The 17,788-nt window shown below is 55.5% G+C and overlaps 1 protein-coding gene across 5 annotated transcripts in view; it reads right to left on the bottom strand.

The window, feature by feature from the left end:
- Positions 1-17,788, bottom strand: part of CHD6 (chromodomain helicase DNA binding protein 6) — a 92,012-nt gene that overhangs the window by 54,665 nt on the left and 19,559 nt on the right. For 4 of the 5 annotated variants that reach the window (XM_069872176.1, XM_069872179.1, XM_069872177.1 and 1 more), the window contains exon 2: positions 4,471-4,526. The exons of the other annotated variant lie outside the window; for it this stretch is intronic. In XM_069872176.1, the coding sequence (XP_069728277.1) occupies positions 4,471-4,503 (33 nt within the window). In that variant the 5' untranslated portion in view covers positions 4,504-4,526. The remainder of the gene's footprint in view (positions 1-4,470; positions 4,527-17,788) is intronic. 5 annotated transcript variants of the gene reach the window in all.

Raw genomic sequence — 17,788 nt, 5'->3', positions numbered from 1 at the left:
CTCCCTGCTGGCCACGCTGGCAGCTACCGGCCCACTCCATCCACGCAGGTGGCCGCAGAGCCCTGAGGCGGGAGCAGAAATGGCACTTTCACTCATCCACAGCATTTCCACAGGCTGCTGAGCTGCCCTCCCCAGCATTTGCAGCCCCACCGGTGGCGTGCACAGTCCCAGTTGTTGCATTCCAGTCACTGGGTGTCCACACCCCTTGTTTCCAGCTCTTCATGCAATGCAGCAGAAGCTAAAAATACCCCAGTGCCACCCTCCATCACGTCTCTGAGCAGGCTCTGCAGTCGCCATGGGATGTGCGTGACAGAGGTGGGGCCTGGCTCCATTCCCGAGACACTCCAGCGAGACACCGCCCTCAACAACAGCCGGGAAGCTCCGTCCTGTGACTGATGAAGCCCCAGCACCAGGCACGCCTGTCCCCACCGCCCCAGCACCACGCATGGCGGGGCAGAGAGCAGCGCTGCTGCTCTGGGCTGCCCAGGCTGTCCACTACACTCAGCCCTCTCTTGCAGGGCAGGAAGGAATGCAGGGCAAGATCATGGAAGAAGAGGGCCTGCCGAGCTGCATGCTACCATGAGTCGCAGCAGGGCAGGAAGCCCTCGCAACCACGGGTAGGACGAGCATGAGCGCTCCTGGCTGCGGGTGGAGAAGCAGGGCACCTTGGCAGCTCACTGCTCACCCTGCCCTCCGGGCTTTCAGAGCAGGAGCCTACACACTGCTCGGCAGAGGAAAACTCCTCCATGCCCCCCGCACCAAAGGTCAGTGCATCTCAGAGTCCCGTCATGACAAGAAAATCCCAAGATGGGCCCCACGGACACATCCTGGGACATCGGCTCCCACCACTGCCAGGGCTCTGCTCTGGCCCAGGGAGCTTTGGAACAGGCCTCGGTATTGTTCGCAGCAGGCAAGACATCAAAGCTCATATTTTGCCTAAAACAGACCCATGAAATTCAGGAAAAACCTTTGTTTTACACCATGAGTGCTTGAAGCAAAGGCAAGTGGAGCTCCCACACATGCTCCCAGGGTCCGCATGCCCCAGGGCCTCCCTGCTGCCAGGGCTGCAGAGCGGCCACACGGTGCCCAGAGCCCTGAGTGTTTCCCAAGCCTCCCCACACCACCAGCCACACACTGCTGGAACTGGGCCATTCCCACTGCCTCTGAGCCCAGGGTGAAATGTCAGCAGAGCCTCCCAGGAGAAGGCAGGAGCTAAGGGGTCCCTGGGCTTCCCATCCCCTCCCTCTCTCCCAGAGGCGAGCAATGCTGCTCTCCTCTTACAGCATGTGGGATGGAAGCATTTCCATGGCTCCATAAGGAGATTTCCAGGCGCTCTGGGACAACTGCACAGATTTTAGTTCATTTCTCAGGTTATTCACCAAGTCAGAGCTTGGCAGAAATAAGCAAGAGCAGAAGACACTTCAGTTCCCAGGGAGGAGCTGGATACAGGCTGAAGAGGCAGCCCATGGAACAACGGCACTGCTGAACCCTCAACGAAAACCCATTGCTCACCATTGCTCCTGGGGGTAGCTAGGCTCCCCTCTCCTACCCCCACCAGCAGACATGGCACCCTGGCACAAAGCCCTGAGAGTCACGAGGGGAGTGACAGGTTTCATGAGCTAGTCACAGCTTGGTGACAAACCCACCAGATTCGCGTGCGTTCCTAAGGCATAAAAGTGGTGCAAAAACAGTCCCAGCCTGCGCTGACAACAGCCGCTCAGCTAGTGCTCCAGTTGGCAGTGCCCTGCCTGCCAAGCCATCCCAGTCTGTGCAGGAAGTGTGACACAACTGTGGGGGGCACCATGGAGAGGAGCTCCTGCCAGTGCAGCTGGATGTGACAGCCCAGCTCACCAGCCCACACTCCGCAGAACACTGGTGGTGGCCAGAGGCAGGACAAGGCATTTGCTCAGGGCAGCCATGGACTTGGGAAAGCAAAGAGCACGTCCATAGCCCATTCTCAAAGGAAGCTGATAGCTCTCCTTACAAGGTGAAGGATGCCAGCACTTTGCCAGCCTTTTTAACCATGGGTCTGAACCTACACAACGACCAAGACAGAGCTTTGGCATGAGAGAGGCAGCTGGTGAGACACATACAGAAACGCATGGACCTAGAGTCCTGGGAAGCAAACAAGTACCTCATCTTCTCCATAGAGACTGCTCAATGGATACTCATGAAGGCAACAGCTCTCCTTGATGCCATGAAGAGTCTGTTTAGAAGCTGTGGGCACTCCTGGGCTCAGGTGTCCATGGGGACGTAGAATGGCACCTCTTGCTCATTTTTGCTCCACAGCCGCTTGGCAGCCTCAGCAGAGTGTGGTAGAGAGCCATCTACCTTGGGAAGCAGTCACGCTCTTCGCCACATCTCTGGGGAACCCCAAGTACTCCTAAAAGACCTGCTTGGCCAGGCTTTCTTCCAAAGACTGAACCCACAGCAGCATCCTGAGTGCTGCCCAGCCCCTTCTGGGGACAGCCCAGCACAGCCCTTGCAAAGCTGGTGACCCCAGGAATGCTGCAGCCTGCTCCTGACATGCTGCAAGGTTGTCCTATACTGCTGCTGGTTCAGAGCACCCAGGAGATGAGCAGCTCAGTGCCTGCTCCTCCATGCTCATGCCGGAATGCCTTCAACTCCTTCCCAGACTTCATCTGCAGGAGCAGTTTCACACAACACTTTGGAAGCTGAGCCCTCTAAAATCTCCAGACACTGAGGGAGGACAGTTTTGCCATGCTTAAAACCCATGGCATTTCCAGCGCAGCCAGACCTGCCCTATGAGTACAATGGAGTGGTGGGAATTTCTTACCTGGGCTTCGCTAACAGTGGAGTGACGTCACTCACCCACGCCCCAGAGCATGCTGCTCTCCTCCAAGCCTTCCCCTGCCTCAGCAGCAGTGATCCCGCAGGACCCGCCACACTGCCCTCCTCCTCACCTTCAGGCTGGCTCTGCTTCTTCACAGCATCTTTAGGCCACACTGATGAACTCCCCACTTCCCATAGTCCCAGTGCTCTATCCACACGCCTTCCTCCAGCCGCAGCATCTGCCTTACTGCAACCTCCTTACAGCACCCCTTTCCAAACCCTTCCCTCCCTTCCTCCTCCCCGTTAACCTGCCGTGACAGCACGATCTGCAGCTGCCCCAAGCAGCATCAAGAGGCTGTTGCAGAGCTGGCAAGAAATGGCACCAGCTCCTGCTCTCCAACAGATTTATCCCTTAGCTCACTGCTCAGTTTAATGGTTTCCCATTAAAGGCTGCACGGACACAAATCAGCTCCAGGCGGACTGGTTTCTTTTACACCTCTAGCTGTATTTCACCTGGCAGGCAAAGCAAATCTCCATGCATGTAACAGGTCCTTTCCCCTTACCAGAGCGCCAATTGTCAGGTTATTCCTCTGCACATGGTGTATATAAAGACCACTGGCTCATAAATCAGACCCGGGAGCAGCAGGTAGTTATGATCCAATGCGGCAATTCCGAAATGGCAGCTTGGTGAGATGGGATTATTTACGAGCAAGGGAGGACTCCCTAGCCAAGATCTCACGGCCCCGCAGAGGTGATCTTCCCTGACCTCTCCGCTGGTGCCAGTCCTGGAGCATTGCATTATAAGCAGCAATACGGCAAACACACCGTTTGTAACATGAGATTCAAACAAGAACCAACAGTAGGGACTTCAAGGGAAAAGACAGCTCCTCCCCAGGGAAGAGAACCAAACCAGAAGCATTTCCACTACTGAAGATAAAACCCACCTTGTCCAACTGCCCGCACCAGACTCAGGTCCAATTCATAGAATTATAGAATCATGGAACGGTTTGGGTTGGAAGGGACATTAAAGCCCATCCAGCTCTATACCCCTGCCATAGGCAGGGACACCTCCCACTGGATCAGGTTGCTCCAAGCCCCGTCCAACCTAGCCTTGAACACCTCCAGGGACTGGGCATCCACCACTGCTCTGGGCAACCTGGGCCAGGGCCTCCCCACCCTCATTGTGAAGAATTTCTTTCTAATGTCTAATCTAAATCTTCCCCCTTCCAATTTAAATCGATTCCCCCTTGTCCAGTCACTCCAGGCCCTTGTAAAAAGCCCCTCCCCAGCTTTCCTGCAGCCCCTTTCACGACTGGAAGCTGCTCTAAGGTCTCCCTGGAGCCTTCTCTTCTCCAGGCTGAACAACCTAAATTCTCTCAGCCTGTCCTTGTAGTGGAGGAGCTCCAGCCCTCGGATCATCTCCATGGCCTCCTCCGGACCTGTTTCAACAATTCCATATTCTTCTTGTCTTGGGGATTCCAGAACTGAACACAGAACTCCAGGTGGGGTCTCACAAGAGAGGAGTAGAGGGGGAGAATCATCAAGGTGCAGCCCTGGCTCGAAATGCCAGGTCCCCTGGTTCCCTCCCCACCACACATCAACCGCAACACACCCCTCAGAGGACACGGTCCCCAGGCCTCACCAGTTGAGTTGGGAGAAGGAGAGAGGGTCACAAACCTGCTTTTCTTTATTCTGTATTTTCATTATCATCAAATCTGGGATGAATGTTAGTTCTGCAAGACACAATACAAAAAACTTTTCAGAGTAAAGAGGCTGTTGAACCTGCGTGCTCCATCGTTCCACAGCCCTCCTCAAGGCCACACCAACCCTGGGGCTGCTCAAAGCCACAATACTGCAGGAGTGAGATGGTCTCCAGGACAAGCTTCGGGACATCCACTCCACTGACCACAGCAAGGAGACTGAGCACACATCTCCCCACAGCTCGGTGCTACCTGAACAGGACCAGCCTTGCAGTTGCAATCTTAGCACGAGTGGTGTGCCTGGGGCTAGCAGAGGGGCACCTGCACCTCCCCACAGCCCCAAACCACCCCAGGCACGCAAGATTCGCACTGGACGCTGCCAGCCCTGCTGCAGCAGAGGGAAACGGTAAACAAATCAGTCTCTGCCAAGCAGGAAAGACAGCAGTAAAAGACATGGCAAGGATGCAGGCACTGAGGCAGGCTGTGAGTCCTGCTACCAAGGAACAGCTGCCAGGGGTACAAGGACAGGGTGAGCAGGAGCGGGAAGAGCCACGCTGGCAGAGACCACATCCCCAGGGAGCCACAGCAGCCCTCGGAGCTGCAATGGGACAAGGCCCACAGGCTGAATGGCTCCTCAACTCTGTGCTACAGCAGCACAAGAGAACTTTGTGTGAGCAGCACCCACCTCACAGCCCACAGGAGGAAGGAGGGCTGCAGGCAGAGGTGATTCCCAAGCAACCCCACATCAGGCCTGGCTGAGGAGCTATGGATGCAAGCCCAGCTCTTAGCAGCACCTTAACTCCAGGGACAGAAATGACCCCTCTGAGCAGGTCTCCATGCTGTCCCCTACCAGAGGAGGGGACCAACAAGGGATCTGTGGCAATGCAGCCCCCCAACAGTTCTCTGGGGTGGTCTGCTCCCCTACAGTCTCTGCATCACAGCTCAGCAACCTGCAGCCTGTGGCTGTGGCCCAGCTCAGACAGCAGCACCTTTTCACTGGTCTCTCCCTGCTGGCACCGCCTGAGCCGTGTGCCCAAACGCAGAGACCCAACACCCAGCAAACCCCCCTGGTGGCCACACACCCTCCATATGGGGACACACACACCTGTCCAGGCCAGATTTCCCTGGGGACGTGGCATGGTTTGGACACCGTTAGATGCAGGAGAAAGCCAAGTTCACTGCTTCCTCCCTGAGAGGCCAGAAGCAGCCCCATCACACGTGAGGTCAGCATCAGGAATGGCACCAATCCCAGGTGGATGGGGTGCTGCTGCAGCTCCCCAGGATGAACATGCTCAAGGTGCCCCATGTCACCCTTGGCGGAGCAGCTGGCGTTGCCCGGAGCCCCTAAGAAGATGCTTGGTGGGGAGCCGGCACTCAGCAGTTGTCAGCTCCCATCAGGCCAGCAACCAGCGCCAAATTGCCCAGAAGGATTTGACGAGTGTTTGAGACATAGATCCAACAAACACCTGCCTCGTGTTTCCCTCCCATATCAGGCAAACCCTACTCCACAGTGACGCGAGAGCTGCCAGACCCACTTGGCGCGAGGGCGCAGCTTGCGCCACCATCAATCCACGCCCCCCAGCACCCCAATAAAACCCTCCCTCCGCGGCAGGAGCACCCTGCTCGGCCCAGACCTCACCAAACCCCAGAGCTATCTCCCCCCCTACCCAGTGCTGCTCCTCCCAAAGCAGAGAGGCCAGCAGGTCCTACAGCTGGGCAAGGGGGGACGCATTCTGCACACCAATGCTGGTCCATGGCTCACTCACCACACCAAGGGGAAGAGGCAAAGGCTTCCAACTCTGATCCTAGATATGTGGCACAGGCCAGCCCAGCGCATTCCACATAGAAGTCAAGCATGGTGTCAGTAAAGATGAAGCATCCAGTGCCACCATCTGGGAGGAGAGGATGGCACAGGACTTCTCCTCCTGCCAGCCCCTCTTGCACTCCTCCAGCTGTGCTCCACAAGGGCTTGGTGGACAAGGGGCTAAGTCAGGCTGGGAGGTGGGTGCAGCTGCACCAGCAGGGCTCTGCGGGAAGGAACAGGTGTTTTCCACCCGAGCAGCTGTTGTAGCTCAGAACAATCCTGCCAGGCTCTGGGAGTGAGCAGCCTCATGGCAAGGGTTTGCCCAGAACCAGAAGTGTTGGAGATGTGGGTTTGACTCAGTTTTCACAGAGGCCTTTGGGTTCACAGAATCACAGAATCACAGAATAACCAGGTTGGAAGAGACCCACCGGATCACCGAGTCCAACCGTTCCTACCAAACACTAAACCATACCCCTCAGCACCTCGTCCACCCGTGCCTTAAACACCTACAGGGAAGGTGACTCAACCACCTCCCTGGGCAGCCTCTGCCAGTGCCCAATGACCCTTTCTGTAAAGAATTTTTTCCTAACGTCTAGCCTAAACCTCCCCTGGCGGAGCTTGAGGCCATTCCCTCTTGTCCTGTCCCCTGTCACCTGGGAGAAGAGGCCAGCACCCTCCTCTCTACAACCTCCTTTCAGGTAGTTGTAGAGAGCAATGAGGTCACCCCTCAGCCTCCTCTTCTCCAGGCTAAACAACCCCCAGCTCTCTCAGCCGCTCCTCATAAGGCCTGTTCTCCAGCCCTTTCACCAGCTTTGTTGCTCTTCTCTGGACTCTCTCCAGAGCCTCAACATCCTTCTTGTGGTGAGGGGCCCAGAACTGAACACAGGATTCGAGGAGCGGTCTCACCAGTGCCGAGTACAGAGGGAGGATAACCTCCCTGGACCTGCTGGTCACGCCGTTTCTGATACATGCCAAGATGCCATTGGCCTTCTTGGCCACCTGGGCCACTGCTGGCTCATATTCAGTCGGCTGTCAACCAACACCCCCAGGTCCCTCTCCTCCAGGCAGCTTTCTAGACAGACTTCTCCCAGTCTGTAGCACTGCACAGGGTTGTTGTGCCCCAAGTGCAGGACCCGGCATTTGGCCTTGTTAAACCTCATGCCATTGGACTCAGCCCAGCGGTCCAGCCTGTTCAGATCCCTTTGCAGAGCCTCCCGACCCTCCAGCAGATCGACACTTCCACCCAGCTTAGTGTCATCCGCAAACTTGCTAAGGGTGCACTCGATGCCTTCATCCAGATCATTGATGAAGACATTGAACAGGGCTGGACCCAGCACTGAGCCCTGGGGAACCCCACTTGTCACTGTCACTTGTCACTTGTCACCCCACTGTCACTGGGTTGCAGAAGACTCCAAGGTGCTGAGCTCACCCTCCTTGCCTTCATCTGCCAGCCCCAGCCTGTGCCCAGCAGGTCCTGCCAGAGCCCACCCAGCCCCTCTCGGCTCTCAGGGCAGGAGATGCGCTTGCCCTGGCTCTGCTTCCCAACTTCCCACTCATAGATTTCTTCTGGAGTAACCCAGAAGAGAGACCCTGGGCCTTGTGAGCACTGGCACTTGACTCTTGCTCTCTGTTTTGTCTTCATTGCCAAAAGGCTGTCATCTCCCTCAAGCTGCCCCTTCATCAGAGCCCTGCCCAGCCCTGGGGTCCCATTTGAGCTCCAGGAGGTCTCCCGTCACCTCTTTGCTCCAAGGACTCACTCCTTGATGCTTAACTATGTGTCCCCAGGCAGATATCGAGGGGTTTTGCAGGCAAGCCCAGAACAGAGCTCACACAACACAAAGAGCTCCCATTCCTGCAGGATGAACCCTGGCACCTGGCATCATGGCACTGGGGTACCTGTGCCTCCCACCGGCACAGCCGTGAGCACAGCACCAGCACGGGAGCCAGCAGTGCTGCCTTCTCCCTACTAGGAGAGCAGGACGCGGACAGCTTTCATGTGCACCACTCCAGCAGCCACCATACCTCACCAGCGTGGCTCTGGCCTCATCCAGAGCCAGGGCAGAGCCAAAGCAGGCCCAGAGAGACCAGGAGGGCCCGCGCCCTTTGCTACCACCTAGCAGAGCCAGGGCACGCAGCAGAGCGCAAGGGTGGCTTCACTGAGACCCAGGAGGAGGCAGGGAAGGAGAAAGGCTCAGACACCGTCTGCAAGGCAGCAGTTCAGCACCACTTCTAGCAAGAAAAAGCCAAGATAAATCCCTTGCTACAAGTCATAACATCACAGAATCATTAAGGTTGGAAAAGAACTCTTACCTCATCCAGTCCAAGCATCAGCCCAGCACTCCTGTGCCAGCTAATCCATGCCCCCAGGTGACATAGCCATACGGTTTTTTAACCCCTCCAGGGACGGAGACCCCACTACTGCCCTGAGCAGCCGTTTCCAGTGCTTCACCACTCCGTCAGTAAAGACATTTTTCCTAATATCCAAACTAAACCTCCGCTGGCACAACTTAAGGCTGTTTCCTCTTGTCCTGTCACTTGTTACTTGGGGAAGAGACCAGCATCCACCTTACTACAACCTCCTTTCAGACAATTATAGCAAGCCTCTTGGTGGCCTACAAAAGTTCACTCCTATCACTCAGCTCTGGGTGGTATTTTTCTTAAAATAAACCAAACCTTATACATTGAGGGTCGCACATGTTTGGTGGCCTAGGTCTGAGCATGCTGACCACCTCTGTACAGGATAATCCAGGCTGCTCCGTGCAGCTGCTCCCGGGAGCAGTGGAGCTGCAGCAAACATCAGCTTCCTGCTCACTGCCCTGGTGAGGAGCCTCTGTCTGGTCCTGCTGCTCAAGACGAGTATCCTGAAGCAAGGCAGGGATGGTTTAAAGCTCATTCCTGTGTGTGGCATGCTCTTAGAACTGTCTGCACTTTTGTACCCACAGGCATTGTCCAGCCAGCCCAGTGCTGCATGTTCTGAATCCTACCCTTGCCCAAGTATTCAGCGCCTGGGAAGCAGCAAGCAGGGTGGTGCTGGGGCAGCAGTGGATGGGAGCCAAAGCTAGTGCGGTGGGACTGAGCTAAAGGCTGAGGGCACCAGGGTCCAGCCCTGGCCTGGGCTCTGGAGAGGCAGCAGGATTGGTTTGCTTGCTCACTGCGGTACCAAGCTTCCTGGTATCCTCCTGCCCTCTCCTTCAGCTGCTGGCAACCGCCTGGATTACCCCCATACACAGGTAGTCGGCATGCAGGCTCCTCTGCTTGCTGACCAAGCCAGGATCCTGCTGCCAAAGCAGCCTCCTGCCTGCAGCCCGCTGTGCTCCTCCCTAGGCACTTCTGGACCGGGTTTGGAGTGAGGATAGGTCACCCGCTCCTAATATCCGCTTTCCCAGGGAGTGCACAAGGATTCACCTGCACACAGGGCTCACAAATAACTTTTACAAGGTTCAAGTTATTATCAGGAAGGACTCTGGCAGTTCCCTAAGCGTGGCTGGCTGCAGAGTGAGAGGCTGCCATCCTGGTTTGGGGAAGGCTGCATTAAACTCTGTGCTGGCCAGGGACCAAAAGTCATCACCACAGCCAGTTGTGCATCCAGACACCAGGGAACCTGGAGCATTTAACACATTGTATTGCAATCCTATGGAGCAAACAACTTCTGCCATCACCTGTTAGGGGACAAGCTGGGGAGAGGGAAAGGACATGTTCCTGTCTGCACAGTGCTGTGGTCTGCTTTTGCCTGCTGTATCCTGAGCATCTCACCTGGCCTCAGAGCCAGGAACTTGTTCAGCGTCCTGAAGGGGAACAGCCACCTGCTAGGGAACCACTGGCTTGCGGATAAGTACATTCAGAACCCCATTTAACTACCCATTTCCATGCTAATTATGTATTTGCAGATTAAAACTCTATAATCTCAAATCTCTTCTCTGCAGCCTGAGGATTGCTTTTCCCAGTTCAGGGGATAGGGCTTGCTAATACGTGGCACATGTGCTCCCAGGACCCTGTGGACACATGCAGCGCTCCTGCCACGCAGCCCCCAGGTCCGGTCCTGCGGGCACAAACACGAATGCATGGGAGTGCTTGGTGAAATCTCTGCCAGCTCACTGCGCGGACGAGGGGAGCGACCGTCCGTCACGTGTGTACACACAGCTCCACCACAGCACGACCTTGGGAGGGGCTCACTCTCAGAAATGGGAGACGTTCTCAAAATGACCTCCAGATGGAGGAGAAAAAGGGGTTGAAAACGAGCGAACGCAGGAGGGAGCTGCCTGATCAGCCTGTAAAGAGATGGATCTTTTCCGGGGCTAAAGAACGGGTAACATCCATTTCAGAAACACGTGAGCCAGGTTTGGGAGAGGACGTCAGCGTATGGAGGGGAAGGAACACAGATCGGCAGCGATAACAGGGTGATCCCCAAAGGCATGTGTGAGCCAGGCTGTCTTGGCCCGCGCCAGCCCCAGCGCTCACAGGGTATCCAAGCTGGAGCCCAGGAACCGCAGAGCCTCCACCACGCTGTGCCACCCAGGACCCATGTTAACTCCCTCATGTGAGCAGAGACAAAAGTAAACAACACTTTGAGACCATGGAGTCAGGAGAGGCTGTGTGCTAGGAGTGCGTTCAGCACTATCACAGATAGCCCAGAACAGCCCCAGGGCTGCCCAGGTCAAAGTCATTGGAGAGCAGCCGCCACCGAGGGTGCTTTTCATGATCATACCTGATGGACAGACAGCCTGTTATTACCTATGTCCTGTTGCATGTCAGAAGGAGAGGAGGGTCATAGAATCATAGAATAACCAGGCTGGAAGAGACCCGCCGGATCATCAAGTCCAACCATTCCTATCAAACACTAAACCATGTCCCTCAGCACCTCGTCCACCCGTCCCTTAAACCCCTCCAGGGAAGGGGACTCAACCACCTCCCTGGGCAGCCTGTTCCAGTGCCCAATGACCCTTTCTGTGAAGAATTTTTTCCTAATGTCCAGCCTAAACCTCCCCTGGTGGAGCTTGAGGCCATTCCCTCTTGTCCTGTCCCCTGTCACTTGGGAGAAGAGCCCAGCTCCCTCCTCTCTACAACCTCCTTTCCAAAGTGCCTTTCCCCTTTTCCACCACACAACACGTCTTCACACCAGAGCATCCAGTTTCATGCTTGCTCAACACCATGTGCTGAAAACCCAGCTCTGAGCACAAAAAAAAGCCCACTTGTGCACTCGCCCTCCGGTGCAATCTGACCAATGCACGAGCTGGGCGAGACAGCATGGAGCACTTCGTTTGTCCCTGCAGCTGCCACAGCACCACCAGACCAAGAAACACGCACCTCTGCACCCAGCCACCTAGGAGAATTGGTGCCAGGAGAAGCAGAGACAGAAGTTCTGGAGCAAGAGGTACCCCCTTCTGGACATGGTGGGAGCAGGAACGGGAGCACAGCGCCCAGGGAGCAGCTACACTTGTCCCTGAGAACAGCAGAGAAGGCACTAAGGCAAACCCCCAGCACAGGATCCTGGCATGCAGGCCTCGCTGTGGGTAGGACGAGTTTGCTCAAAAGAGCCCACAGGAGCTCCTCGGGGTCCCGCTCTGCCCAGCACCTCCCTGTCACTGCCCCGGGTGCCCCACATGTCCCTCCTGCATCCGTACGAGCTGAGGGTGCTCAGGGCACCCTATGCACAGCCTTCCACATGCCAGGCAAAGAGTTTACAGCTGCACCAGCAACACATCCTTCCCAGCCCATAAAAACCTCTGAAGCATGGAAATGAAGCACTAGGTGCTCAGACAGCACTGCGACAGGATCAAACCACGCTGGAGAGGCAAGTACACATGGGCTTCCATTCTCCCTGCACCTTCCTCCGTTGTTTTAAACCACAACATCCCCTTGAAATCTGGTTCCTAGCTGACACTCCAGCCTGGCTCCGTGTTCCCTTCCCCAGACATCTTCCAACAGCCAAGCTACAGCACCGTTTGACACCAAAGCTCCTGTCAGGGCTCTCCATATGCCACACAACATGGCCCTGCTCCTCTGTGCTTCTAAGAGCCTCCTCTTCCCGCTCTATCCAGAGCTCCCGTGAGGGCCAGCACTGGAATGGGAAGCTTGGCTTCCTGCACCTATCTTCTATCTCTCTTCCTCTGAAGATATAAATATATCCTTTCTAAGGAGCTATAAAGAGCAGGTGGGCAGCCCCATGCTGCAGAACCCAGAGGAACGCTGCACAGCTGGCTTTGGCTCTCTGCCGCTGCTCCGCGTGCCTGGGGCAGTGCTTTGAGAAGGGCTGTCCTGAAGTTACCAAGGACTGAAGCTGGAAAAAACATGGCACTCACTCTTTCCGTGCTCAGATCCCAGCAAAACCCAAGTCAAAACCACGCTTGCAAGGGTCAGCAATTTCATGGCAGATCCAACGCTTGCAGGGGCTGGCGTGACAGAGCGAACAGGGCACCCGCAGGAGGCTGGGGGAGCTCAGAGAAGCCTGGAGAAGAGCTCCTCTCCAGTCCTCCAGCACAGGGCATACAGGATCCTGCCCAGCGTGCCGCTGCATCTCATGTCAGACTGCATCGCCCAAGTAGGTCCTTAGCCATCCCAAGCCAGCCTCACCAGGGACAGCTTCCAGCCTTTCTTCTCCAACCACACTGAGCCATCCCGCAGCAATAAGGCATCCCCAGCTTTTGATTAAGCCTCTGGAAGTGCATCCCTGGCCACGCTGCCTGACCAGAACAGAGGCCAGCTCAGGAGGACATTCCACGGCTGGCCTGGCAGATGTTTTCCTCAGGCCTATCTATATCTGCCCAAAGAGCTGAATATGCCCTGAACACCACTGTTACCACCCAATCTGAGAAGTCCTCAGGCCCACAGCAGGCACAGAGCACTCCGAGTGTGCCTCAGTGTCCCCATGGGCACTGCCGGTAGTGCCTCCCGCACGGCTGCTGAGGCCATCCCAGTATTTGCACTGGAGCAGCTGTGAGGTTATGAGAAACCTCACAAGTCACAGCACTGGAAGCAGGAAATCTAGAAGACGGTCACAGGACACAAAAGAATTCCTAATATGTGGTCTGTAGTGATAAAACAAGCAGCTCCGCAGGGTCCCCTCCACCTACCAGAGGGATCTCGGGTGACCTCAGCCATCACCCACAGCCGGCTCCAAGTCATGACCCAAAGCAGTGCCCCAGTTTCATGGGGCAAGCGTATCCTTGATCAGGTTTTGAAATTTTAAAGACACCGAAGTCTCAAACAATGTGCTCTAACACTGATGGCATGTCCGCACTGCACAGCTGCTGGGCAGTTAAGCAGAGCGAGCAGCACAGCCCTGCTGCTCCTCCTCACCTGGGACGAGGCTGGGGGCACACACCTCCCAGCCCTCCAGGCAGAGGGAAATGTGGATGCAGCGGCTCAGGGTGCACAAAGCTCCTGAGCAGACACCAACCATGCATCGGCCCCACAACCCTGCTTCCAAAATTAACGGTGCTCAGTATTACTGCAAAAGAATAAATAATTTCTGATACTCATCACCTTGTGGGACAGCAACAGGGGGCTCTGCGCAAAGTTCGCTCACAAATTTTGAGTTTGCTCAAAGCAGGTCCAGGGAGGTTCTTCTCCCTCTGGACTCGGCACTGGTGAGACCGCTCCTTGAATCCTGTGTTCAGGTCTGGGCCCCTCACCACAAGAAGGATGTTGAGGCTCTGGAGCGAGTCCGGAGAAGGGCAACAAAGCTGGTGAGGGGGCTGGAGAGCAGGTCTTACGAGGAACGGCTGAGAGAGCTGGGGGTGTTTAGCCTGGAGAAGAGGAGGCTGAGGGGAGACCTCATTGCTCTCTACAACTACCTGAAAGGAGGTTGTGGAGAGGAGGGAGCTGGGCTCTTCTCCCTAGTGACAGGGGACAGGACGAGAGGGAATGGCCTCAAGCTCCGCCAGGGGAGGTTTAGGCTGGACATCAGGAAAAAAATTTTCATGGAAAGGGTCATTGGTCCCTGGCAGAGGCTGCCCAGGGAGGGGGTTGAGTCACCTTCCCTGGAGGGGTTTAAGGCACGGGTGGACGAGGTGCTAAGGGGCATGGGTTAGTGTTTGATAGGAATGGTTGGACTCGATGATCTGGTGGGTCTCTTCCAACCTGGTTATTCTGTGATTCTATGAAACCCTACTCCCATTGGGAGCCACAGCTCCCACACAGCATGGCCGAGCCACCTCCTCAAAGTGCTCCGGGCAACCTGGGCCAGGGCCTCCCCACCTTCATCATGAAGAATTTCTTCCTAATGTCTAGTCTAAATCTTCCCCCATTAAATTTAAAGCCATTGTTGCTCCCCTCAGCTGCAGAGGATCAAAATGGTGTCCCACGGATGGGCGGCTGTGGTCAGAGCCAACCTCAGCTCTCACACTCCTCACCACAGGCACTTCTCTGCTGTGAAATCTTTGCAGGCCACCTTTGAAAGCCACCTAAGAACTCTAACAACCTAATACAGGCTGCAAATCCAGTTGTGCCCATAAAGATGCTCTTTACATCGGCGCATGATGCCAGCTCCAGAACGTTCTGGCTTCTTTGCAGGGCAGCACAGGAGCGCCTGCCCTGCACCCCACAGCAGCCCCACTCTCCCGGCTACAGGAGCGTGAGGTGCTCTCAGGCCTCAGCTCCATCCCACCACACCATCTCCCATCCAAAGAGGATCTGAAAGGACACAGATGGAAGCACTCACATCCCCAAAATGGGACAATGCAGGCTGTGCAAGCACTATTAACTGAACTTCCACAAGTGGCTATTCCACAGGAAAAGCCTGGCCCAGGAATGCCATGTGCCAGCAGCAACACCAGGATCCAAATTCAAAGCCTGGGTCCCAAACAAGGAAGGAGCAACCAGTTAGTGCTGGCCCCCGCACCCTGTATCAGCCCTGCAGACAGGAGAAGGCAAGTCTGCTGGCCGTCCCCACCTAGGACAGGGGAAAAGGGGAGAGAGTGAATGCTGCGTAATCCCTGTCCAACTGCTTGACTTCAAAATAGCAGGTTTCTGACTTAAAAAAAAATAAAATAAAATAAACACGCAGAAATTTGCACATAAAAAGTCAAGGTAGCACAAAAGGAACCCCAAAACATTTGGCCTGGCAGAAGGCTCATCCGGCAGCCCTGCTCCAATGGGAAATCACAGGTAGGGCTGAGAAAGGCAAAAGCTGCAGTTTGAGAGGGGTTGGAAGTGGCGGCTGCTACGAGACCTGGGCTTGCAGGAACCTTCCACAAAGATGACCTTGTCTGACGCTCAGCCACAAGATTAGGGTCAGGATAACGCTGAGACAAATGAAGTCCATGGCTGCAGCTGGAGTGGAGCTGAAAAGAAGCAGCAAAAGTACCTGGCAGCTGCCAAGAGACCTGGGCTAGGAGAAATCACTGGTCTAGGTCATCAGTGGGAGAATTCTCTACAACTTCCCAGGAAAATCAGGGTCACGGCTGAGAAAGGGAAAACCCAGAGGTGCAGCAGCAGGGGGGTGAGGGAGGGTTTGCCTGAGCAAAGTGGGGCTTTGCAAGAGGCCTCAACTGGGAGAAAGCCTTCATCTGGGACACGGCTGGGGGCTTGGCACCGGCTCCATTGGAAAACTGGGGTCAGGGTTCAGAGAGTGAGAACCTCTCAAGCTCATGTGCAGCTGAAAAGGGACTGCCTAAAGGAAGAAGGGCTGCCAAGAAGTCTGGGCTGAGAAACAGCTCAGAGGGCTTCCCTACAGCTCAGCTGGATAACAGCTCTGAGGTTCGGGGGTTGACAGGAAGGTAAGGTTACACTCACAGCTGGGGAGGCGCCGCAAAGGACTGTCAAGAATCAGAATCATAGAATCATTTGGTTTGAAAAGACCTTTGAGATCATCGAGTCCAACCATACCCGTCCACTACTAAACGAGATCCCTGAGCACCATACCCGTCCACTACTAAACGAGATCCCATCAAAAGATGGGCAGCTGAGGTGCTCAGGGATCTCGTTTAGTAGTGGACGGGTATGGTTGGACTCGATGATCTCCAGGGATGGGGACTCCACCACCTCCATGGGTGGCACTCTGCAGGGCCTGAGAACCTTCCCCAGGAAGAAGTTTTCTCTAATATCTAATCTAAGCCTCCCCTGCTGCAACTTGAGGCCACTTCCTCTCATCCTACCGCTTGTCACTTGGCAGAAGAGACCAGCACCCAGCTCTCCACAACCTCCTTTCAGGCAGTTGTAGACAGTGATGAGGTCTCCCTTCAGCCTCCTTTACCCCAGGCTAAATAGCCCCAGATCCTTCAGCTGCTCCTCATAAGGCTTGTGCTCCAGCCCCTTCCCCAGCTCCATTCCCATTCTCCAGACACACTCCAGCCCCTCAATGTCCTTTGTGTAGTGAGGGGCCCAAAACCAAACCCAAGATTCAACATGAGGCCTCACCAAGAGACCTGGGCTGGGAGACACCGTTTGCTGGGAAACGGCAGGGCCCTTCCTTGTGGCCCAGCAGGAAAATGAGGGTTGGGTGAACAGGTAGAAAGCCAGGTGTTCCTGGTGGTGCCCCAGGCTGAGCCAGCTTTCGAATGAGCTGCAGGTCGGGATCTTCCCCACAGTTCTGCACAAACTCAGAGTTTGGGTGGAGTGAAAGCACGAACATACAGCTGACACTGGGCTGGGGCTTCAGCAGCCACGCAGGGGCTGCTGAGAGCTGGGATGCATCCCAGCTTCCATCTGGGAATGGTTGTGGCCTGTGCTATTGCTCTGTGGGAAAAGGGGAGCCAGAGCCAGGGTCAGGGCCGAGTGACAGAGAAAGGCTGGAGCTGCTCGGGGACTGTAGCTGGACAGGGGCTGCCCAGAGACCAGGGCGTGGGGAAATCTCACCTGTGTTTCCGCGTTTAAGGGCTCAGACAGAAAGTGAGAACTAAGGTTAAGGCTGACAGAAAGCGAAAGCCTGGGGTTTCAGTGGGAACAGGGTTAGAAATGGGCTGCCAAAGATTATCTTAGATTGGCAAGAGCCCTTGTACAGCAGGGCTTGTCAAAAGGTTCAGCTATAGAGTTAGGGGTAAGCGGAACGCTGATGGAAAGAGAAAGCTTAGAGATGTGGCTAGAGCAGGGATGGAAGTGGGCTGCCAAAGCAAAGTGGGGGCCTGCAAAGAGACCGGGGCTTGGAGAAACCTGTGGTCTGGAAAACAGCTCAGCAGCTTTCTTTAACAGCTTCCCATGGAAAAGGAGAGTCAGGTTGGAGAGAGAGCCTGGAGCTGCAGACAGAGTGGGCTGCCAAAGGAAACGGTCAGGAGACCTGTGCTGGGAGAGGTCTCTGCTCTGCAACGCTCCTTGAGCACCATGCTGACCCATTCCCACGAAAAGGAAGGCTCAGGAGAGGACTGAAGGATGAGAGCGGCCATTGGAGCAAGGCTGGGAGGTGGCAGCTGAGACACGTGGGATGAGAGAAATTTTTCCCCGTGCAGTGCCTGAGGGTCCTCGTATCACAGAATCACAGAATAACCAGGTTGGAAGAGACCCACCGGATCACCGAGTCCAACCGTTCCTACCAATCTCTAAACCATATCCCTCAGCA

This window comes from Phaenicophaeus curvirostris, chromosome 18 (assembly GCF_032191515.1).
Source record: "Phaenicophaeus curvirostris isolate KB17595 chromosome 18, BPBGC_Pcur_1.0, whole genome shotgun sequence".
Taxonomy (NCBI): domain Eukaryota; kingdom Metazoa; phylum Chordata; class Aves; order Cuculiformes; family Cuculidae; genus Phaenicophaeus; species Phaenicophaeus curvirostris.
This window is presented reverse-complemented; position numbering and strand designations above follow the sequence as displayed.